A 23,795-nucleotide genomic window follows, 5' to 3' on the forward strand; every position below is an offset into this window, starting at 1 on the left:
GAGCTGTCCAGAGCAGCGGCTGGGAAACGGGACAGGCAGCTCCCCGCGAGGGTGGGCTGCGGGAACGGGACTGTCTGTGCAGAGCTGGGCGGCCAGGGACCCACCTGCGAGCTGCGGAGTGTGAGAGTGGCACAGGCTGAGAGGTGCCCAACACGGCAGAGGGAGCCCCGAGCAGCAGCCGAGGGCAGGGGACGGGCACAGTGGCACTGCCACCACCCTGGGCAGGCTGCTGTGGGGATGGGATGAAGGGAAAGCAGCCTGGAGAATCGGAGACCTTTCCCAGCCTGGAAAATGACCTGAATTCATGTGTTTGAGCAGACTGAGTTCTCCCGAATGGGCGCAGAAGCTGCGGCAGAGGAGGGCTGGCGCCCCGGGGCTCAGCGGCACCGGGTGTGGGAGCAGGCACAGGGCTCAGGGATGGGGGAGCCTTTCCCATCCCCTCTCCAGCAGAAAACAGAGCTGGGGCTGACCTAGAGCACCTGAGGAGGAGGAGGGAGAGGAAGCTGAAGGCACGAGGCCAGCACTGTATGACCCTGCCTCTGCTTGACCTCCACAGACGGGGTGGGCACATCCACGCTCCCTGAATCCCGGTGGGATTTGCTGGGAGAGGGAAGCCCCAGCTGGGTGCTGCTCCTTGGTGCCATGCCAATGGACAAAGCCAGGTTTATGCTGTGGGATGGCAGAAGCAGCCACAGAAACTGTTTTGCCTGCTTTAGTGGGACTGTTTGCAGCAGTCAGCCAGATCTCTCCTTTCTGGGCACTGCTGTGCTCCAGCACTGAGCCAGTCCCGGAGCAGTGCCGGGTCCTGGGCTGGGTCTGGAGCTGAGCTCCTCAGCCCAGTGGTGAAGCAGAGGCTCGTGCAAACTGGGACAGCTCTGCTGGAACGTGCAGGGCCGATGTAATTTGGCCACTTAAATGGGATTGTGCTCATTTTGCCTGTGAGGAGCCCGCACTTCTCCCTGGTGGGTGCCCAGCTTGGGGCAGAGGCTTGGGGGACCCACATCCTCCCCTGTCCCACAGGGTGAACTATTTATTAGCACAATTTCACTCTTTTCTAGTTGCTGCTCAGTCACAAATCGCCTGGGAATTGCACCAACGCGTTACTTATGTTAAATTGTCACCAGATGCTCTGAGTGAGCATCTGCCAGCCTCGGGTGGCTTCTGGTCTGTTTTCTCCTGCACCAGCTCTTGGAGTTCTGGGGAGACAGAGATGTCCTGGTCCCGGTAGATTTGGGATTTGAAGCCTCTCCTCCGTCTCCACCGAGGTTTTTGCGTTCCTTGGTGAAGCTGCCCGAGGGAGCCCGGTGGGATCCCCTGCCAGCCCCAGCTGTAGCGGCTGGTGCCGGCCCTGGAGCCGCTCCCTCTGGGTCCTGTGGCACCAGTTTGGCCCAGTTCCTGCCGCGGTGGGACAGGCGGTGCCCGGGCAGCCGGGGCTGTGCTCACACCCCTGGAGGCTGCGATAGCACCGGGCCCGGGCTCTCACACCCCGCCAGGTGCCGGGCGCGAACGAAGCTGCGCGGCCGAACCTCCCGAGATGGTTTTGTCAAACGAGCGGCTGCAGCTGCAGGAGTTGCTATAGAAACACTCGGAGATGACAGCTCCTCCAGAAGCCCCTAAATGTGCGAGCGGAGGGTAGGGGAAGGTGAGCAGGTGTCGGGGTCTGGCTGCTGTGACGGCAGAAGGAAAAGGAAAAGATAAAGTGTGTCTCGGCGTTATGGAGCTCACCTTGCCCCGGTGGGAGCGGTGCCTCCTCCCTCCCTGCTGGGATCCTGCTGTGCACCCCCGTGCATCCTCTGAGTGTCCTGGGGGTCCACAAAGGCCACTTGCGAGGCAGGGGGGAGGTGACCCGGAACAGAGCGAGTTCCTGGGGATGTCCCCGTGCCTGCGGTGTCACCGTGCGGTCCCTGCGTGCAGCACCATCGTCTCCCAAGGGAAACCACGCTCCTGCCTGGCAGGGTAGGAATGTGGGAACACTCAAGGCTGGAGCCCTGGAGAGCAGAGACTGGGGCAGGAGATGGGGAGCAACGTTTTGGGGGTCCGAGGATGTGCTGGAGAAGAAGCGGGTCTGGAGGAGGGGTTTGACATCACTGCTCTAACGGAGCTCTGCATGGGATGGTGGAAGAGATGCAGCTGCTGCCCCCGGTGTCCCCAACACCCCTGGTGTCCCCAGCACCCCCGGTGTCCCCAGCACCCCCAGTGTCCCCAGCCCTGGCATTCGCAGCTCTGTGAGGACCGAGGCCAAGCGCACACCAGGAATTCTGCTATTTCCCTTCCAGGGATGCCCGGATCCGCAGCTCTCTGCCGCAGCTGCTTTGGCCCCGCTCCTCACTTTCCTCCCTTGCCTCGTTTCCCCAGGATTTTCATCCCCAAGAAGCACCGGCAGCGCTTTGACGAGGTGGTGTCGCAGAGCCTCATCAGCAAGCTGTGCCGCTCCAAGAGCGAGCACAGCAACCGCCTGCGCCGCAGCCGCAGCGAGGACCACCAGGAGCGGCTGCTCGTGTCCACCCGGGCCAGCTCCGTGCCCCGCAGCCACGAGGAGCTCAGCAAGAGCCTCCGCAAAACCACCTCGCTCATCAGCAGCAATGTGGCCTCGGGGGCTGCCCGCAGGTAGCGCCTCCCCTGGGGTTCGTGTGGAGGGAGGAAAGGGAAGAGGTGTCAAACCCTCCCAGGGTCAGGATGAACACAAACCTCTCCCTCTGGAAGGCCGGGCAGCTTTGTGGCCCTTGTCCCAGCTCTGGGCACCCTCCGTGTCCCCCCAGCTCTGCAGGGATGGCTGGGATGAGCTGTGCGAGGAGCTGAGGTGGCGCTTGCAGGCTGAGAGGGGATGTCTGCTCCTCGCTGGGTGGATGCAGGCTGTCCCAGCAGGATCCGGGGTACCCAGCTGTGCCAGCAGGATTCAGGATGCCTGGTTGTCCCAGCAGGGTTCAGGATACCCAGCACAGAGCAGACTGAAAGGAGGTTGGAGCCAGCTTTGGGCTCTCTGGTCTCTTTTCCCAGGTAATGAGTGACAGGATGAGAGGAAACAGCCTCAAGTTGCAGCAGGGGGGTTTAGTTTGGATATCAGGGGAAATTCCTTCAGGGAACAGGTTCCCAAGCACTGTCACAGGCTGCCCAGGGCAGTGGTGGAGTCCCCGTTCCTGGAAGTGTTGAGGGAAGGGTGAACGTGGCGCTCGAGGACACGGCTCAGTGGTGAGCACGGAGCTGCTGCTGGCTTGACACTTGGATTTCATAATCTTTAAAGGTCTTTTCTGACCCTGAGATTCCGTGGCTTTCCTTGTCTGGCCCTGGCTTGCCCCAGCAGGTGTCTGGGTGCGAGGCTGAGGAGGAAGGACAATCCCTGGAGCACAGGGATTAACCCACTTGCCGTGCCCAGATGGCCAGACTGCAGCAGCCCCGTGGATCCTGCCCCAGCCAACAGGAGAGCAGGGGCTGGGGAGCTCAGGGTGCCAGGCTCCAGCCCACCCTCCTGCCAGGATGATTTCCATGTGTCTTGTCCAAAATCCACTCCCAGCACAGTCTCCCTCCCTCCCTGCCAGAGCAGGATCCCGCTGGTTGGAAATGATCTCAGTAATGCTGCCTTCCCCCAGCTCCAATCTGCCTCCCAGCAGGGAGATTTCCTAATGCTCCTTCCAAAATTTCCTAGAGGAATTTAATTCCTCTCTCATCAGCCAACGAGACCTTTGCTCCTTGAACCACATTGTCTCTCTAATTCTCTGCAACAAAGAATCACTGACTGGTTTGGGTTGGAAGAGCCCTTAAAGATCATCCAACCCCAATTCCCTGACTGGGGCGGGTCAGAACCAGATGATTTTGAGCTGTTATACATATATATATATATATATATTCTTTAAATAGATATATTTATCCCATATTCCACTTTAGAACCACATTTACAGGACACTTTGGTATCAAAGGGGACCTTGAGGCAGCATTGGGAGCGTTGGGGACTCGAGTGCTCAGGAGAACCTGGGCTAACAGGGTTGTGGAGGGGCTGGGGAAGGAAACAAGGGCTGGATGTTGTACTCTGACTCCTGCTTGCCTTTTGCACCCACAGAACAGTGCGAGTTTATAAAGGCAACAGGAGCTTTGGCTTCACACTCCGTGGCCATGCCCCAGTGTGGATCGAGTCTGTCCTGCCAGGTAAGGACATGAGATTCTTGATCACTTCATGGTCTCTGCTCTGGACATGAACTGTTAAATGCTGTTTGCTAGAAAAGAGCAAAAGGGACTTTTCCAAGGCTCAGTGATGGAGTTTTCCCAGTGGAATAACGAGCACCTTTGGTACAATTTAGATTGGCTTTATCCACTCCTCATTTTGAGAAGTGGGAAATGTGTTCAGTGGCGATCCTGAAATGACACCAGTGCTCCCAGTGCAGACTGGACGCTGCACCCAGCTGGGTGAACAGTCCCAGCCCACCCAGATAAGCCAGGTGCAGGGGGTGCCCTGCCTGGGGGTGTCCCTGGGCCCCCAGCCCAGCCAGGGCTGCTGCAGCTGAAGCCCCTTTGTCCGTGTGCCTTCAGGGAGCCCGGCGGAGAAGGCTGCTCTCAAGGCTGGAGACAGGATCCTGTTCCTCAACGGCCTGGACATGAGGTAGGAGCTGTGCAGGGCACCCAGGGGTGGGGACAGGGGCTGAGCTCATGGTGTGGTCACTCTGGGGCAAGGGAAATGGGAGCTGCTGCTCCCCACGTGCTGCCCTGCACAGGGGTTTGCCCTGTGGGGACAGCTGGGACAGCTCCTTTAGTGCTCCTCTACAAAATGTGGCTCTAAGAGGAGCACTTTCCCCAGCCCTGCTCCTCCTCTGAGTTCTCTGTGCAGAACAGTTTATACAACCGGGGTTCTGACTGTCCCCAGACCCCAATTTCAGCCACTCTGAGTTAATCTATGTTAAACACCTGAGGTTCTGCTTTGGAAAGCAGCAAAGCCCATGAATCACTCCCACAACGGGATCATAAGCTTAAAGCCACGTGGGAATCCCATTTGTACCCAGAAGTTCATTCTGTGCATTGTTTGTGCACCTAAGCAATGGGAGCAGAGGGATCCGTGCCCCTATCCAGGGCAGAGCAGCCCCTGTCTCCTCGGGTGTGTCCTTCTGCATAAAAACCAAGAGCAAAGGCTTGGAGGAGGCTACAGGACAAGAGAGAGTGATGAATATTTAAAGGTTAAACTGATGCTGCCTCTGTCAGGGCTCAGGTTCTCACGTTTCAGCTGATCCAGCGAACTGTTGGCTGATGCAGCACTGCCAGAAAATAGAGACCGGGTTGAGGATTGTCCTCTGAGCCGTGTTTTTGGCAGGCATTGTCCCAGCCTGGCCCATACCCTTCTCCAAGGGCATCCCAAGATTTTTTTCACCTACAAAATTAAACTTTATATTCACCTCGCATTTTCTTTTCGTGCAGAATTAGGACAGGCGAGGACAGACCTGCAGCGCTGTGTCATTTAAAGGAAAAATCATTTTCTGGGTCTGGGTGCAGTTTACCTCTCTCTTCCCGTGCCCTGACACTGCTGAGGGTGCCCACAGGCATTCCCACGGTTGTTCCTTGGTGCAGGCAGAGCGGGGAGCTCGCTCGTGGGGCAGGATCCAGGCTCTCCCTCCCTGCAGCACAGGGAAAACCGAGCAAAGCTGGAGAGAACCAGGGAATGGCACTGGGGACACACTCCCCTGGCTCTGAGCTGCACGGGGAGGCTTTTCCAAGATGAATGAAGCACGATGAGGACACAGCCGTGTGTCCTCAGCGCTCTCCTGGAGCTGGGGCAGCTCTGACCGGGCTCTCCTTTCCCGCAGGAGCTGCTCCCATGACAAGGTGGTGTCGATGCTGCAGGGCAGCGGGGCCATGCCCACCTTGGTGGTGGAGGAGGGCATCGTCAGCTTCTCCAACGGTGAGAATGCAGGGAGGAGGGGCTGGAGAGCCGAGACCCCGGGCCAGCTCCCGAATTCCTGCTGGAGGAGGGAATTGCCGAGAGCCTCCATGGGCTGAGCAGGTTTAACGCGCTGCCTGGGGGATGCTCCTCTCCCCGGGACACGTGGCCCCTTGCTCTGTGGGATCAGGCTGGATCTCAGGCTTGGCTGTTCTCCAGGAGGGCTCATCCTGCTGTGTGACTGTCCTTGGTGTCCCTTGTCCTTGCTGTGCAGCGTGTGCCGTGTCCTTGTCCGCAGTAATCCAACCCCTCGTGCCCACGGTGGCTGCGCAAATCCCGCGGCTCCGGGGGGCTGTGCCGGGCGGGGTTGTTATCCTGCCGCAGGAATCAATAATTGATGAGAGCTGAGGGTGTCTGGGGCAGTGCAGGGTGCCTGTGGAGGGCAGGATGTCCCCGTGGTCCCTGCTGCGCTTCCCGAGCTCCGCTGTGAGCTTGGGGTGCTGCTCCACGATGCACAGACCCGGGAGGCAGGGGCTGCCTCTTCCCTCTGGAGCAGCAATGGGATCCCCTCAGCCCCGCTGAGGAGCCCTGGGAACGCCCCAAGTGGTTTGCAGGTGGCTCCGCAGAGCCTCAGCAGCCTGGAATGGTTTGGATTGCAAGGGACATTAGGGGTGATCTCGTTTCACCCCTCTGCCTTGGGCACGGATACCTTCCTCTAGACCAGGTTGTTCCAAACCCCATCCAACCTGACCTGCTTCAAAGCCAGTGCTCTCCAACTGCTCCACTGCCCCCAAAAGAAACCAAGGAAAGATGGAATATCTTTTTTGCAGACTCTGACTCTGCCGAGTCCCCGAGCAGCTCCTCGGCCCTCACCTCCCTGCAGTGGGTTGCAGAGATTCTCCCCTCTAGCATCAAGATCCAAGGAAGGACGTTCACGCAGCAGCTGGAGCACCTGCTGACCCCGCCCGAGCGTTTCACCGTCTGCAAGGCGCTGGAGGGCTTCTTCCAACATCGGTAACTCAGTGCCAGCTCCATCCTCCTCTGGGACCCCGCCCGGAGCAGTGCCCGTGCCAGGCTCGGTGTCAGGCACTGGCCTGGGCCCTGGGCTGGGGGCTGTCACAGGAGCTCCTCTGCTGTCACAGGAGCTCCTCTGCTGTCACAGGAGCTCCTCTGCTGTCCTGTGCTCTCCAGGTGCCCCAGCCAGGTGTCCATGAGCTCATCTCAGCCAGGTGTCCTGCCTGGGGACAGGGCAGATCCTTCAGGGTTTGGTTCCTTTAGGTTAATTTGGTCATGCCCCGGTCAGGCTGTCCCTGACAGCCACAGATCCTGTTCCACCTCCTTCAGTGAATCTCTCCATGCTGCATCCTTGTCTCCTCGCTCTTCCCAGAATCTTGGCTGCAGCATTTCCTGGTGGCTGCACGGGAATGGCTGTGGCTGGCAGAGCCCTCATCCTGCCACGGAGCACATCCCCTGTCCTGTGCAGGGATCCAGCCACATCCCACTCAGATTTCATCAGTGACCTCGTTCCCTGCCCTTGCTTGCTCTTCCAGCAGTGTTTTCTCAGAGGCTGTCACAGAATCCTGGAATGATTTGGGTTAGAAGGGACCTTAAAGCCCATCCAGTGCCACCCCTGCCATGGGCAGGGACACCTTCCACTGTCCCAGGCTGCTCCCAGCCCTGTCCAGCCTGGCCTTGGGCACTGCCAGGGATCCAGGGACAGCCACAGCTGCTCTGGGCAGTGTGTGCCAGGGCAGAATTTCATCCTGTTGCAGGCTGTTCTATCCTGATGGGATGGGGTGCTCAGCCCTGCTACTCCCAACAGCCCTTTCCCCCCTCTACACACCAAAATCAGATGGAGCTTTGGCCCCAGGAGCTGCCAGCCCAGCCCCCCTCCCTGGTGCATTTCTCCCTCAGCCAGTTTACCTGCAGCTGGATAAAATTCAAGTCTTTCCAGGGCTTCTCTCTGCTTTCTGGTGCTCCCCCACCCCTCCTACTCATAGAATCATGGAGTCCATTAGGCTGGAAAAGCCCTCTGAGGCCACTGAGTCCAACCCAGCACTGCTGAGGCCAGCACTTCCCACGTCCCCAGGTGGGGACATCACATCCAGATGTTTTTAATGGCTCACCTCTGCAGTGAGGGAGCGAGCCCATGGCAAAGGCGAGGCTGGGCAGCGGCAGGAGGGGCTGTGAGGAGGGACACGCTCACTGCCCAGCCCTCTCCTCCTGTTTTGCAGGAACATTGACACTCTCATTGTGGATGTGTACCCGGTGCTGGACACACCGGCCAAGCAAGTCCTCTGGCAGTTTATCTACCAGCTGCTGACCTACGAGGAGCAGGAGCACTGCCAGCAAAAGATTGACAGGTTTCTGGGGTACAAGGCCTTGGCAGGTGAGAGGAAGTCCCCGCGCTCCGGGACGGACACACCGTGTCCTGGGAGCTCAGGCCATTGTCCTCGTGTCGTTTTGGAGCGAAGCTGCATTGAGAGGGAAGATGGATTGAGAGGGTGACTCTGGGAGCAAAGGCTTTTGGAAGCTGCTCAGGTCCTTAGAGGAGAGGAAGTCCAGGAAGGGAACAGCTGGTTTAAAGGCAGTGCTCAGATCAGAGAGGTAAAATAAGGGTGACGCAGCGTCGCTTGGGATGCCACAAAAACATCCGTGGTCGGAAGAGCTGGTGCTGCTTTCCCAAAAAGACACAAAGGCAGTTGGTGTTCCCCTTGTCCCTGGTCCCCTGTCCCCTCACCACCACCCTCACCTGGTTCTGTGGCAGCACAAAGCCAGAGGTGGATTGGGGAGAAGTTTGTTTTGGTTTGAAGTGAAATGTCCTAATCCGTGTGTTTGTGCTCTTAATCGCTTCCGCTTCTCCTGTTCTCAGTACTCACACAGATGTGTGAATTTTAGACTCAGCAAAGGTAGAAGAAGTGTTGTTTGAAGAGAGGCTTTTGGAGGAACACAGTGATTTTAGCAGAAAACAGGAACAGCTCCAAGTCCCGGTGCAAATCCTTCCTGTTGTGCCTGGGATCCCGTGCTCCGTGCACACTGGATCTGCTCACTGCATTTGTGCTCAGCCACCTCTGCTTTGTGTGTGCAGAATCACAGCTCAGCTGGGCTGTGCATTCCCAGGAATTCATGCCCTGTAATTAGTGTATAACCTAAGGAGCTGACAGGAATGCAGAGCAGGAATCCCCAGCCGGGGGAGGAGGGAAGCACAGGAGCAAATTCCCTGTCCCAGGCCGTGGTTCCCAGCTCCAGGCTGGTCCCTGGCTCCTCTCAGTGTCTCAGGTGAACGGGGCAGTCTGTGAGCATGGCCCATGGTCTGGTGTTCTGGTCCATTCTGTGTGTCTGTGTGTCTGCACCGTGCCCAGAGCTCTCTGCATCTGGGCTTCCAAACTCCGCTGATCTCCCGTGTCCCAGAGCTGCTCTGTCAGCTACCTCAGGGATGGATGCTCCATTCCCCCCATCCTGCTGTGAGCCTGAGCCTGTCCCAGCTGCCACACTGAGCTGTGCATGGGCTGTGTGCTCCTTCCAGGCAGCGTTCCAGGGCTGGCCCCACTTCCTTCTTTACCCTTGAGGGCAGGAAGGGTTTCCTGGGACCAGCCCAGCTCAGGGCTGGGGTTTCATGTGGGCCATGAGCTGGTGGATGCCAGTGCTGCTGGAGAAATGGACTGGGTGTCCCATCTGTGCATCCATCGCTGCCCAGTGCTGCCAGGGGCACCTGGAACCTGCTCAGCTCCCTGGCCATGGGGCGAGCGGCTACCAGGGAACGGCAGCTGCTGTGAGCCCCATGGGGCTGGGGGTTCTGGGGGGCTCTGGGGGGCTCTGGGGGTACCAGGGTGAGGAGGGGTGGGGAGCTGTGGGCTCTGGCTGTGCCTCACCGAGGTGTTTCCTGCTGCAGCTGAGGCAGAGGCTGAGGATCGGTACCGCAGCTCCGTCCGAGGGGCCTCCCTGTGCCGGGGCAGCCTCCGGACCCCCCGCCCTGAGGAGGGGGCAGCAGGTGGGTGACTGGGGACAGGGACCTGGGGGTTGTGACACTGCCTGCAGTGTCCTGCTGTGCCAAATTCCTGACCTGCTCCTAAGTGTGAACAATGGGAAAAGATGGAGGCGGAGGAGGAGGTCAGAGTAGAGCCAGCACGGAGGCACGGGCTGGAAATCCACGTTTTCAGAAACAGAATCACAGAATCACAGAATCATTTAGGTTGGAAAATCCCTCCAAGATCATTGGGTTCAACCTGTGACTGATCCCCACCTTGTGACCCAGCCCAGAGGTGCCTCGGACACCTCCAGGGACAGCGATTCCACAGTGAAAGAGCCAATTCAGTAAGAGGCTGAATGTTGTGTCCAACCCCTTCCATCACTCAGATGTGAACTGGTCCTGCTGGTCTGGGCCCTCCCTTCTGGGGGCAGCATTTATGGCTTCCCTCTGAACATTCTCAGATTCCATCAAATTCACAGGGAAACAGGGAAAACCACATTTGTGAAATCCATGTGAGGAAGGAGATGGTGGTTCAGGGCCACTTTGAGACTCTTGATGATCCCCATTGTGGCCCACCCCTCCCTCCCCTCGGGGACACACACCTGCCTGTTCCCATGCCAGCTGATGCTGAAGGACCTGTGCTCCTGACCACGACCTCCCCATCACCTCCCTGAGGACCTCCTGGCCATGTGGTGCTCCTCAGCTCTCAGGGGGGTCTGAGACATGAGACATTAGCGGAAGATCCTCTAACCTGGCTCCAAGGAGCTTTTCTGGTGGGGATTAGAGCACGGAGAGCAGCTGTGTGTGCTGGAGGAGTGGTGTCTGGGCAGATGCAGATGCAGCCCTGTCCTCAGCTGCCCCGAGGGCAGAGTGGAGCAGCCTGGAACCGTCGTGCTGACCTTAAACCCACCCTGCACTGCTCCCCAGGGACCCCCAGAGCCGGGAGCTGGGGCAGGGAGGTCACTCTGGGTCCCAGCAAGAGACAGGGAGCCCTTTGTGGGTCAGGGCTGTGGGGAGCTGGGGGCACAGAGGAGTGAGTGACTGCTTTGTCTCCCTCCCGCAGGCAGTGACACCGTGGAGGTCCCCGTTCGCCTGATCCCTGGGGAGAGACAGGCTGGTGATGGCACGTCCCTCCCGGAGACACCCAACCCCAAAATGGTGTGAGGGGGCGAGGGACACCTCTGGCAGGGCTTTGCCCACGGCTGTGGGGTGGTGTGTCCACAGGAAAGCAGTTTGAGCCCTTCACTGTGAACACAGGGCAGCAGGGAGAAGGGAAAGCTGTGTGTGGGGGTGAATACCTGCAGGGGCTGATGGTGTCCCTGCCTCAGAGCCCCTCTCTGAGGTCACCTCCCTGGGCAATTAGTCACCTTAATGAGGCTGATGTCTGCCAGTGTCTCCCTGCAGCCTCATCAGTGAGAGGCTCTTGGGGGGGCTCAGACAAGGCAGAGTGAAGCCCCCCTTTAAAGAGTCAGAGAGATGGGTCAGACTCATGAGAGTCCCAGAATGGTTTGGGTCAGAAGGACCTGAAAGCCCACCCAGTGCCACCCCTGCCGTGGCAGGGACACCTCCCACTGTCCCAGGTGCTCCAAACCCTGTCCAGCCTGGCCTGGGACGCTGCCAGGGATCCAGGGACAGCCCCAGCTGCTCTGTGGGGACATGGCAGGTCTCTGGGGGTCCACAGCCCTGTCTGGGTGGGCATGGCAGCAGCTCTCTGTCCTTCTCCAGATGTCGGCTGTGTACGCAGAGCTGGAGAACCGCCTGATCGGGGGCTTTGCTGGCAAGATGGGCAACGCTGCCCTGCACAGGAGCTCCCCCCCCGCCCCGGAGCTGCCACACGCTGCAGGTACCTCCTGGGGACATCTCAGGTGACACTGGGTGGCGCTGGCCGGGCAGGTGGAGGAGAAAACAACCTCCTCTTGGTGCCATTTTATAGGGAGGCATGATGGTTCCGGGTGTGAGCACAGTGCTGGCTGCTGCAGGGCAGGGCTGTGTGCAGGGTGCTGCATCCCAGGGGACCACTGCTGCATCCCAGGGGATCCCAGCTGCATCCCAGGGGACCACTGCTGCATCCCAGGGGATCCCAGCTGCATCCCAGGGGACCACTGCTGCATCCCAGGGGACCACTGCTGCATCCCAGGGGATCCCAGCTGCTGCAGGGCAGGGCTGTGTGTGGGATGCTGCATCCCATGGGACCACTGCTGCATCCCAGGGGATCCCAGCTGCATCCCCTGGGATCCCAGCTGCTGCAGGGCAGTGCAGCCGCTGCCTGGGAAGCTCCCTTGTCCCTCTGCTCCTTGTCGCGGTGCCCGGGACTGCAGGACGCCCCTGCAGCAGCCTCGGCTCTGTCCCGCAGGTGGCCGCAAGCCGGGGCTGGCGTGGCCGAGCGAGCCGCTGGCGACCCAGCCCTGCTACTACCGGCTGCACAGCAGCGTGGCCTCCCCGTGCAGCACCGAGTCCAACCCGTACGTGAGCCTGGACAGCAGCCCGGCCCCGTCGCCCAAGCACGGCGAGTACTCGCCGCTGTCGCGACGGAAGAAGCTCTTCACGTTCTCCAGGCCCCCCCGCAGCCGCGACACCGACCGGTTCCTGGACGCCCTCAGCGAGCAGCTGGGACACCGGGTCACCATCGTGGATGATTTCCTCACCCCTGAGAACGACTACGAGGAGGTGAGAACGGCGTGGGGCACCCCAGGGACCCGGGGGACACGTGCGGGACACTCCGGGGCGCTGGGGATGGGGGTGCCAGCCTCACCCCCCGCTCTGCGCCCACCCAGATGAGTTTCCAGGATGACCAGGGCAGTTACGTGACCAACGATGTCAGCAGCAGCGAGTACATCAGCAGCAGCGACGAGGGCAGCTCCCTGACCTACTCCACGCTCTCGGACCACATCCCCCCTCCTCCGCTCAGCCCCCCGCCCCCGCCGCCCCCCCTGCAGTTCCACGACCCCCAGACCGGCCCCAGCAAGGCGGAGGCCACCAAGGCCAGCTCGGGACCAGTCCCCAAGGCCCTGGTGAGCCACCTGCACCCCGTCCCTCCTCCTCCTCCTCCGCCGCCGCCGCCCCCCGTGCCCTGCGCGCCCCCCCTGCACCGGGGGCTGCTGCACCGCAGGAGCGACTCCAACCACATGAGCGTCAAGAGACTGCGCTGGGAGCAGGTGGAGAACTCGGAGGGGACCATCTGGGGACAGGTACGGCCCGTACGGGTGAGGATGGCGGTCCCAGCCGTGCCCTGGAGAGCAGCGACCTGCGCTGAGGCTCTGCAGGGCTTCCCTTCGTCCTTTAAACTGGAGCGAACTGGGGAGCGGGGACAGGCCCTGGAAACCCTCTGAGATGCTGATTTCAGCTACAGAGTCCCGGGGGGTTACCACAGCCAGGAGCTGCCTCCAGATGTGTTCCGCAGCTGTGGGGGGTTTCAGTGGGGAAGGATGAGGATGGCTGGAGCAGGGTGATGGGACAGCCCCGAGCAGGGCAGGACACTGCAGGGGACAGCAGAGGTGAGGGGTGAGACAAGAGATGGCAATCCTGTGGCATCGTGGACATGAAGTGGTGCGGGTGGATCCAATCCCTTCCCGGGGTTTAACTCCCGGTGCTCGGGACATGCCGTGTTCCCTGTGCCCTGGGCAGCCAGAGGGGAGCTGTGGGATCACCTTCCAGTCCCACAGACACTGCAAATCCTGCAGGTCCCTCTCCCCAGCACTCCGGGAAGGAAGCTGCTTCTTCACAGTGATTTTTCTGTGTGCTGAAACAATTCCTGAAGCTCCTGGAATTGCCATTTTATCCTTTAGCAAAGGGATCCTGTCCGAGGAGGGGGTGAAGACAGAGATGCTCTGTAGGATTTCAGCTGTGTCAGGAGCTGAGTGAAGCTGCAGGGCGGTGGCTCCAGTCTCAGGACGGTGCCCCCAAGCCTGTCCTGGTTCCTTCTGGGGACACGGAGCTCGGTGCAGGGGGGATGTGGCAGCTCAGGGGGGCACCGTGTGCCAGCACAGCTCCCGACCCCTCCTGCCCCACAGCTCGGGGAAGACTCGGATTACGACAAGCTGAGTGATATGGTCAAGTACCTCGACCTGGAGCTGCACTTCGGGACTCAGAAACCCACGAGTAAGTACTGAGCCCCAAAACAGCTCCTGCTACCAGCAGAGACCAGTGCTGGCTGGGAGGAACTGGGAGGGACTGGGAGGGACTGGGAGGGACTGAGAGGGACTGGGAGGGACTGGGAGGGACTGGGAGGGACTGGGGCTCGATGGGCAGCAAGGCAGTGCCTGTCTGTGACACCACCCGTGGCATGAATTTTGTTCATCCTCAGGATTTTGTGGCCGGTGGCACAGTGGATCATTAAGGAGGAGATGCTTTCATTATCTCCCTTAATTATCTCTGCTGCCATGATCTGTTTTCTCTCCACATTTCATCGGGCACTGAAACCCGGCTGGAGGCTTTTACCAACTGCACTCCAGTGCTTGAGAGCTCTGGAAACGCTGAAAAAGCCATGAAAACATTCCTGTGTCCAAAGCAATCATCACCAGCAGCTCTTTGCTTTTTATCAGTGGATGCGTCCCAGGAGCAGTGATGGGTCTGGAGCTCTGTGCAGCCCCCACGGCTCCTCAGCTCCCACAGACCCACTGGCATCTCCCAGCCAGCAGCTTTTGGGTGCCACAAACCCAGAGCAGGGTCCAGGCTGGGAGTGTGGAGTGCTGGTGATCCCGGAGGGAGGCATTCCAGTAAAAACGTGGAATGTCTGAGCTCTCCTGGCACGGCCGCCATGCCCAGCTGGCAGTGGGTGAAATGGAACTCATCTCAGGGGACACTGTTTTTAGGATGTTTCTGAGCAGTCCGGGATTTTCTGTGTGTTTCACCTCTGGTTTTACCTTTTTCAGCACCAACTGAATTGGGGAGATCTTTGAATCGCAGAATTCAAGGATTCCTGGAGCCATTGCTGTGTGCAAAGCATCCGCTCTCCTCTCTCTCATTCATGGTTTCACTGTTTGCAGGACAGGTTTTCTCCCGCTGGAGCCGCCTGAGCCTGTCCTTACCCACCATTAAATCTTTCAGTTTCTCTTCCAGAGCCAACTCTCATGCCTGAAAACTTTAAAAAGAAAGACGTGGTTGAAATTTTGTCCCACAAAAAGGCCTACAACACATGTAAGTGAAGCCCACGGTGAAGGTAGCCACAGGTGGGATGTAGAGAACTGGAAAGGTAAAGGGGAGGAGCAGGAGCTCAATCCCATGGGCACGATCCCATGAGCCCAGCTCAGCTGGGATGGACTTTAGGAGCTCAATCCCATGGGCACGATCCCATGAGCCGAGCTCAGCTGGGATGGACTTTAGGAGCTCAATCCCATGGGCACCATCCCATGAGCCCAGCTCAGCTGGGATGGACTTTTCCTGCAGCCCAGAGATGCCCCAGGCTGCCTTCAGCCCCGGGCAGGGGAAGGAGGGAGCTCTCTGGGGAAGGATGGAGATGGGATGTGGCTCCCTGTCCTGGGCAGGGGCAGTGGAGGGGCACTGCTGCTTCTCCAGGATGTGCTTCAGGTAGGGAGGAGGGTGGGGGGGCTTGGTGGGACCCCCCTGCCAGGGACCCCTCCCCGGCTGGGTGTGGGACCAGAGCCACCCGTGGTGTCCCTGTGAGGCCTGTGCAGGTCCCAGGGAGTGATGGGCAGCCCAGGGCTGTGCCTCTCCCTCGGGGGCGAGGTTGATGTCCCGGCAGTGACGGTGTGTGCCTCCCTCCCCAGCCATCCTGATCGCCCACCTGAAGCTGTCGCACGTGGAGCTGCGGCGGATCCTCATGACCATGGAGACGGATCGCCTGGAGCCGTCCCACATCAAGCAGCTCCTGCTCTACGCCCCGGACGGGGAGGAGGTGCAGCGCTTCCAGAGCTACAAGGAGAACCCCGGCAAGCTGAGCGAGCCCGACCAGTTCGTGCTGCAGGTGCTGGGCAGGGGCGTGCTCCGGGAGAGGGGCTGTGTGTGCCCTGTCCCTGCAGCAGGACACTCACACCTGCTGTCCCTGACACACCTGGAGTGTCCCTGTCACACCTGGAGTGTCCCTGACACACCTGGGGTGTCCCTGTCACACACCTGGTGTCCCTGACACACCTGGGGTGTCCCTGTCACACCTGGGGTGTCCCTGACACACCTGGAGTGTCCCTGTCACACCTGGGGTGTCAATGTCACACCTGGGGTGTCCCTGTCACACCTGGAGTGTCCCTGACACACCTGGAGTGTCCCTGTCACACCTGGGGTGTCAATGTCACACCTGGGGTGTCAATGTCACACCTGGAGTGTCCCTGTCACACCTGGAGTGTCCCTGACACACCTGGGGTGTCCCTGTCACACCTGGAGTGTCCCTGACACACCTGGGGTGTCCCTGACACACACCTGGAGTGTCCCTGACACACCTGGAGTGTCCCTGTCACACCTGGAGTGTCCCTGACACACCTGGGGTGTCCCTGTCACACCTGGGGTGTCCCTGACACACACCTGGGGTGTCCCTGTCACACCTGGGGTGTCCCTGACACACACCTGGAGTGTCCCTGTCACACCTGGGGTGTCCCTGACACACACCTGGGGTGTCCCTGTCACACCTGGGGTGTCCCTGACACACACCTGGAGTGTCCCTGACACACACCTGGTGTCCCCACACCTCACACCTGGGCTGGGAGGAGCTGGTGGCTCTGGGACAGTGGGGGTGGTGCTGGGTTGATTCCCGAGGGGTCTGGCAGCTCACAGGGGCTGGGTTTGAGGTGCAGAGCCAGCAGCACCTTGGCTCCCTGCTGCCAGTGACTCTGCCCAGCTCTGATCTATTCTCTGTTCTCAGCCAGCCGTGGGTGTGGGTGTGGGTGCACCCATCCCATCCCAGCCCAGCCACCCCAGAGCTGTGGCTCCTGCTCGTGCCCGGGCCAGCAGGGCAGGGACAGCCCGGGCAGGAGGGGCTGTGCTGCTGGGGATGGTGACCCTGCCCTCCTCCTGCCCCAGATGCTGGCCGTACCCGAGTACAAGATCCGCCTGCGCAGCCTGCACTTCAAAACCACCCTGCAGGAGAAGACCGAGGAGATCAAAGCCAGCTACGACTGCATTTGCAAGGCCTCCCTAGAGCTGAAAAGCAGCAAGAAGCTGGCGAAGATCCTGGAGGTCAGAGCGGTCCCTCCCTCCACGGTCACCCTCAGCGTCCCACAGCAGCTCCCACGGCAGCTCCAGCCCCTGGGAGTGTCCCACACCTGGGCACCCCCACACTGCCCATCCCCTGAGGAGGGGTCTCTGGGCTCCTGGGATGGACCAGAGAGAACAAACCCCACTGCAGTTCCTCCGTGACCCTCCGGAGATGAGCTGTCCCAAATTGCTGTTAATTCATTCGGTTTTAACAAAAAAAGGCAGGTGGGATAAACGAGGTCGCCGTGTGCTCAAAGGCATTTGCAGATGAGTGATGAAACTCCTGGCCAGTGACCCCCCAACAATTCCTGAAATCCTTGGGGACAATGTTTGTCTGCACATTGATGGGTGGAGAACAGGAATTCAGAGTCCCAGGAGATGGGAGATGGGGGGACACGGCTGCAGGAGGCCACCAGCCCCTCATTCCCTGGTTTCCTCTTCCCAGTTCGTGCTGGCCATGGGAAATTACCTGAACAACGGGCAGCCCAAGACCAGCAAAACCACGGGATTTAAAATCAACTTCCTCACCGAGGTAAGGAGAGCCAGCCTCGCTCCTGGGGCAGAGGCACCGCGCTGGGAGCTCCCTGTGCCCACGAGCCGCTCTCACAAGAGACCCCGGGGAGCCAGAGAGGGGTGCAGGGGGCTGGGTTGATGCACAGGGGGCTTCAGAGAGGCTCTGCTGTGGGTCTGGGGTCCTGCCCGCCTCAGCCAGGGCCCAGCTGTGGGTGGGAGCAGGTCCTCACCCCACAGGGGCTGCACTGGGGCTCCTGAGGGGTGGGGACAGCCCTGGGCTGCAGGAAGGGACATCTCCACGCCACCAATCTGGGCACACGTGGTGTGGCACCGTGGAATGTCCAGTTTAACCATTAACCACGGGAGCTGGGTCAGGGGGTGTGCAGGGGGGGTCCTCACTTGTTCTGCTTCGCTGCAGCTGAACACCACCAAGACTGTGGATGGGAAATCCACCTTCCTGCACATTCTTGCCAAATCCCTCAGCCAACACTTCCCAGAGCTCCTGGGCTTTGCCAAGGATCTTCCGACAGTGCCGCTCGCTGCCAAAGGTAAAGGAGCGTGTGGCTCCGGGTTTGGTTTGGGTCTGGGGTCAGCCAGGAGCTGCTCAGCCTCGGCAGGAGCAGGATGGGAGCCAGAACAAGTGAGGAGCGGTCCTGAGCAAGAGGAGAGCTCAGTGACAGTGAGGTGCCACCATCCCACGCTGCCACACCTGGCGCTGGCACACACGGGGCTCTGTCCCCTGCCCTGCCCTTCCCTTCTGACCCAAAACCCCGGCTCCCAGCTTCAGAGGCACGGTGGGAGTGCAGAGGAGGCACAGGGAGCCCAGGTGCCCGGGGATGGCGTGCCCCAGCCTCCATCCAGGTGCCAGCACTGCCATGGTCAGTGTGGAGCAGAGGGAGCAGCACCTCGGGGAGGGGTCACAGGTCAGTCACAGCTGTGTCGTGTCGAGTAAGGACCCAAAGCTCCATTTTCTGCAATAAAAACCAGTCACACACATTCTGGAGCTGCTCTCCACCCACTGCTGCTGTGGTGCTGCTCAGGTGTGACACAGGACACGGCCTCAGGCTGTGCCAGAGAGGCTTAGGTGGGGTTTTAGGGAAAATTCCTTCCTGGAAATGCTGCCCAGCCCTGGCACAGCTGCCCAGGGTGGAGTTCCTGTCCCTGAAGGGATTTAAAATCTGTGTGGCTGTGGCACTTGGGGACAGTGCTTGGTGGTGGCCTTGGCAGTGCTGGGGGAGCAGTTGGACTGGATCACCTGAGGGGGCTTTCCCAACCTAAATGATTCCACGATGCTGTGATTTTAAATGAAGCACTGAATCTCTACAAAGCACGAGCTGCTTTCCCTTTGCACACCATCCCCTGCTGTTTGTGAGCAATTCCCTTGGGAATTAGTGCTACAGTGGATAAATAAAGGAGCAAATTCCGGCCTGGAGCTGTAAATTTCCACTTGAGGAAGGTCTGTACCTGGAGCTTTCCCAGCTGGAATTTGTATCTGGCCTAACTCTTAAATAACCCTTCTGTCCCTGGAGGCTGCCCAGACTCCTGCCAGTGTGTCCCCCCTTGTCCTGCTGTCCTGTGTCCCTCCTGTCCCCTCCCAGGCGTCCCTCGCTGTGAGTCCCCTGTGCTCCCTGTCCTTGGAATGTTCCAGGCTCCTTTTGGCACTCCTGCCTTCTCCAGCTGTGAGCAGCAGGAGCTCCTGGTACCTCTGGTCCCAGCAGGACGCTCTGGTTGTCCAGCCTGCCTGGACAGCAGGACACTGGTGCTGAGCGGTGCGGACAGACAGACAGACAGACAGACAGACTGACCCCCGGCCACGGGAACACAGCCAGGCCCCGTGTGCCAGCCCTGCTCTTGTCCTGCAGTGAACCAGAGGACGCTGACAGCCGAGCTGAAGGAGCTGCACAGCACGGTGAGTGACATCCAGAAGGCCTGTCACAGCATGCCGGCCACCGCCGAGGACAGGTTTGCCATTGTCATGAGCGTATCCTTCCTTGGGAGGGGACATCCCCGGGGGAACCTGCCGTGCCTCGGGGGCTCCTTGCACAGCCAGGGCTGGCTCTGACCCCGTCCCTCAGCTCCCCCCAGCCCTCAGCCAGGATGTTTTGGTGGCACAGCCCCAGTGCCACGCGCCAGGGAACGTGCTGGGACATCTGTCCTTGAGAGCTGTGCTGGCAGCAGCTCCACACGTGCCTGTGCAGCGGCTCCCCGCTGCCAGCCGGGCTGGAACCCAGCCCTGTGATAAGAGATCGATAAGGGCTCCTGATCCCTGCCATGGAGCAGCTCTTTGTCCTTAAGCCGGTTCCTGCAGTCCTTCCTGGAGAGCGCCCAGCCTGCCATGCGCTCCCTGGACGACCTGCAGCACAAGGCCATGGAGGAGTTCAGCAAGGTGCTCTCCTTCTTCGGGGAAGACTCAAAAATGACAACCTCTGAAGCCTTCTTCGGCATTTTTGCAGAGTTCATGAGCAAGTTTGAGGTGAGTTGAAGCTTCCCAGGGGGTTTTCCAGCAGGCAGTGTCAGTGTTATTTGTGTGGGAGTGGTGGGAGCGGGATGGGATTTTGTGAGCAGCTGTACCTGAGTAAGAGGCTGCTGATGAGGTGGAATTTTTCTGACATAAAAATCATCTGGCCAGGGTGAGACACTGGGGGAGGCCTCAAGAACAAGGCCCAGGGGACAGTGATGTGATTGTCCATAGAATCCTGGAATGGTTTGGGTTGGAAGGGACCTTAAAGATCACCCCACGTCCCACCCCCTGCCACGGGCAGGGACACCGTGCACTGTCCCAGGGGTGCTGCAAGCCCTGCCCAGCCTGGTCTTGGATGCTTCCAGGGATGGGGCAGCCACAGCTGCTCTGGGCACCCTGAACTCGCCGCTGTCCCCACACTCAGCGTTCCCTCTCTGTCCCACAGCGGGCTCTCAGTGACGTGCAGGGGGGCGAGAGCCAGCGCAGCCCCAGGATGACCTCTCCCCTGGCCTGGTGACGGCCTGTGGCCACCTGAGGTGCAGCAATTCATTGCCAACAAAGTGCAATTTGCTCCTGTCCAGTCTGGTTGTAAATACGCTGCTGCCACCTGCTACCACCCAGCGGAGTCACGGACAGAGGGGTCGGGGCAGGTGGACACTGAGAAGGCACCGCAGGTGACAGAGGGTGACGTGAGGGTGACACGAAGATGAACCCTGCACTGCTCCTGGCAGAGCTTCCTTAGCACCCTCCATTTCCAGGGGATCACCGAGCCAAGGGCTTCGCTTCCATCTGGTAAAACCCCACTGTCCCGTGTTTCCCAAACACCTGGAGCTGGCAGCAGCAGCTGCTGGAGACCTGCCCCACACCACTGTGGCCACCATGGCCACCCCATGGCCACCTGCCCCAGGCAGCCTTGGGGTGGGGCAGAGCCCAGCCACAGAGTCCCTGGGAAGCCAGAGCAGGTCAGCACGGGGACATGAGCAGGAGGGCGGCCACCTCCAGCTCCTCTGGGACCCTGAGGATGCTGCTGAGTCCCCTCCAAGCCCTTCTGCCCTGGGGCAGAGCACGTGGGGCTGCAGCTGCAGCTGACCTCGTGGTGACAGTGGAGCAGAGATCCCTGCAGTTGGCCTGGAAGCCTCAATTCCCTTCCACTGCCAGCCAGTGGCAATGGAAAGCAGCAGGGCCTTGCAGAACCCTCCTGGCACGTCCGTGTGGTCCCAAGGACGGATCCGCTCCCATCCTTCCCAGCTCACAGGTCCTTCCTGGCCCCCAGCTCTGCCTGACGCCGTGCCAGAGGCTGACGGATCTTGAAACCTTCCCAAAGCCTAACACCATCAGCACGAGGTTATTGGAACTCGCCAGCAGACAGCCCCGAGCATTTGGATGCCTCCTTGGAAAGCACAGAATCCCTGAGAGCCTAAAAACGAGCAGGAGTCCTGTGCAGCCCCAGTGCTGCTGCGAGGCACGGCAGAGGCAGAGGGGGACACATCCCCTGCCCTGCAGTTCTGAGAATCCCTTTCCTGCAGGACCAAATCCCATGGGGAATATCCCAGGGAACTCCACAAGTGTCCAGGGCCACCTCCCAGTGTGCACAGCCACCCCCAGTGTGCACAGCCACCCCCAGTGTGCACAGCCAGCCCCAGTGTGCACAGCCAGCCCCAGTGTGCACAGCCAGCCCCAGTGTGCACAGCCACCCCCAGTGTGCACAGCCAGCCCCAGTGTGCACAGCCAGCCCCAGTGTGCACAGCCACCTCCCACACCCATCTCCCACCTCCCACCTTGCACACCCACCACACCCCTGTGTCCCACCCCTGGCTGTCTCTCAGCTGTCTGGATGTCCCTGGGATGGAGAGACAGCATCCCCCTGCCCGTGCACACTCCTGTGGGGGCTCTGGTTCCCACCAGCTCCTGCAGGTGTTTGGTGAGATCCCCGTGTGTGGTTTGGTGAGATCCCTGTGCTGGGTTTGGTGAGATCCCCATGCTCAGTTTGGTGAGATCCCTGTGCTCAGTTTGGTGAGATCCCTGTGCTGGGTTTGGTGAGATCCCCGTGCTCAGTTTGGTGAGATCCCTGTGCTCAGTTTGGTGAGATCCCCGTGCTGGGTTTGGTGAGATCCCTGTGCTGGGTTTGGTGAGATCCCTGTGCTGGGTTTGGTGAGATCCCTGTGCTGGGTTTGGTGAGATCCCTGTGCTGGGTTTGGTGAGATCCCTGTGCTGGGTTTGGTGAGATCCCTGTGCTCAGTTTGGTGAGATCCCCGTGCTGGGTTTGGTGAGATCCCTGTGCTCAGTTTGGTGAGATCCCCGTGCTGGGTTTGGTGAGATCCCTGTGCTCAGTTTGGTGAGATCCCCGTGCTCAGTTTGGTGAGATCCCCATGCTCAGTTTGGTGAGATCCCCGTGCTCAGTTTGGTGAGATCCCTGTGCTCAGTTTGGTGAGATCCCCGTGCTCAGTTTGGTGAGATCCCCCTGCAGAGCATCCTTTGCCTTCCGAGCCCGCAGCAAGCGCAGTGCAGCTCCTCCCTCCCTCCCTCCGCCCGAGGCCAGAGCAAGGGCTCGTCCTGCAGCCTCAAGGACACAATCACCAACCGGTGCATTACTCATGGGAGACCTTAGCACCCTCAAACCTCCGGGTTTTGGTATTTTTTTAAACCCCTCTGTAGAAAGTGAAGTATATTTTCACAAGTGTTCTCCGTTTATACAGCTTTAAGTGCCAGGTAGTGTTCCCAGAGGTCCGGGACAGGGCCACGCTCCCTCTGCTCCTCTTTCCCTTTTGGATGTTGCACACTGCATTCCGTTGATTTATTTATTTTTTTCTTTTTTAAAAACATATCCAGTATTTAAACCACCGGTTCTTTTGAAACTGTCCCGACAGAAGATGCTGTACATAGATTTTGCTACATGTTGTAACTTTCTGAAATAGTTAGAACTCCAATCCCTTTGGTATTTTTATGTGAATATTTTCAAAGAGCCAGAGCTCCTGGTGATATGATTTGATAACGGGACGATGTATATTCACAGTTCAGTCTCTACCCAATGCCTATGTGCTATTCCTAAAATAAAGCTACTGCCTTCTGCCTCCTGACTGCACAGACCTCTGTCTTCTGTCCAGAGCTGCTGCTGGTGATGGTGTGAGGAGTTCTGCCCTTGTCAGTACCCCGACACCTGCAGGCTCTCACCTGCCTGGGCTGGGGCTGGTACGGAATCACTGCCTGAAGGAGCTTCCTGCACCACAGCATGCAGGCTGGAGGAATCAAAATGAGCAGCAAATTCTTAAAATAGTATGGATTTTTAACTCCAGCCTTCAGAAGAAAACATTTTGTGAACTGTGTGAGGCAGTGAATTGTTTCCCTCTGAACAGGAATTCTTGGCTGTGGTTGAGTTTATGTCCCGGGGTGATTTATGAGAGCAGGAGATGGGGAGCAGCTCGCTGTCAGGTGCTGAGGTTTAGCTGGTTCACAGCAGCCTGCTCGAGCCCTGGAGGCTGGAGCAGCTCCGTGCAGAGCCACCCACAGTGTCCCTTGTGCGTCCCCTTCCCTGGAGCTGCTGAAATCACCAGCACAGGATCCCCGGGGCTGCAGATTCGGTCACCTCCAGTGGTCCCATGCAACCTGACCCATCCTGAAATTCCATTTGAAGTGCTCAAACTCCTCCTGCCCCCAGCCCCAGGGATGGCTGTCACAGCTGCACTGCCCATAAACCAGCAGGGAATGATCCAGAGCCTGCGTTCACCACGTCCCACCCCACACTCACACCCTTCCCTGCACGCTCCCCTTCTCCTGGGCTCTGGAAACTTTTTGGCAGACACGAGGTAATTCCTGCCCAGAGCCGGCACCTTTGAGCCTCACACAGAATTCCT

The 23,795-nt window shown here is 59.5% G+C and overlaps 1 protein-coding gene across 5 annotated transcripts in view; it reads left to right on the forward strand.

The window, feature by feature from the left end:
• GRID2IP (Grid2 interacting protein) overlaps window positions 1-22,055 on the forward strand; it is a 33,448-nt gene extending 11,393 nt beyond the window's left edge. For 3 of the 5 annotated variants that reach the window (XM_088064162.1, XM_088064161.1, XM_088064160.1), the window contains 20 exons: window positions 2,356-2,607; window positions 4,055-4,140; window positions 4,522-4,591; window positions 5,784-5,878; window positions 6,688-6,871; window positions 8,092-8,246; window positions 9,750-9,848; window positions 10,891-10,985; window positions 11,553-11,670; window positions 12,181-12,494; window positions 12,602-13,015; window positions 13,838-13,925; window positions 14,874-14,963; window positions 15,554-15,750; window positions 16,797-16,952; window positions 17,416-17,502; window positions 17,902-18,031; window positions 19,346-19,464; window positions 19,792-19,956; window positions 20,390-22,055. In XM_088064162.1, the coding sequence (XP_087920288.1) occupies window positions 2,356-2,607; window positions 4,055-4,140; window positions 4,522-4,591; window positions 5,784-5,878; window positions 6,688-6,871; window positions 8,092-8,246; window positions 9,750-9,848; window positions 10,891-10,985; window positions 11,553-11,670; window positions 12,181-12,494; window positions 12,602-13,015; window positions 13,838-13,925; window positions 14,874-14,963; window positions 15,554-15,750; window positions 16,797-16,952; window positions 17,416-17,502; window positions 17,902-18,031; window positions 19,346-19,464; window positions 19,792-19,956; window positions 20,390-20,461 (2,986 nt within the window). In that variant the 3' untranslated portion in view covers window positions 20,462-22,055. The remainder of the gene's footprint in view (window positions 1-2,355; window positions 2,608-4,054; window positions 4,141-4,521; window positions 4,592-5,783; window positions 5,879-6,687; window positions 6,872-8,091; window positions 8,247-9,749; window positions 9,849-10,890; window positions 10,986-11,552; window positions 11,671-12,180; window positions 12,495-12,601; window positions 13,016-13,837; window positions 13,926-14,873; window positions 14,964-15,553; window positions 15,751-16,796; window positions 16,953-17,415; window positions 17,503-17,901; window positions 18,032-19,345; window positions 19,465-19,791; window positions 19,957-20,389) is intronic. The other 2 variants (XM_088064159.1, XM_088064163.1) reach the window with 1 other exon arrangement.
• Window positions 22,056-23,795: the final 1,740 nt, after the last annotated feature.

Source organism: Pseudopodoces humilis, chromosome 18 (genome assembly GCF_049639895.1).
Source record: "Pseudopodoces humilis isolate 2021_Gansu_Grassland_sample_001 chromosome 18, ASM4963989v1, whole genome shotgun sequence".
In the NCBI taxonomy this organism is placed as follows: domain Eukaryota; kingdom Metazoa; phylum Chordata; class Aves; order Passeriformes; family Paridae; genus Pseudopodoces; species Pseudopodoces humilis.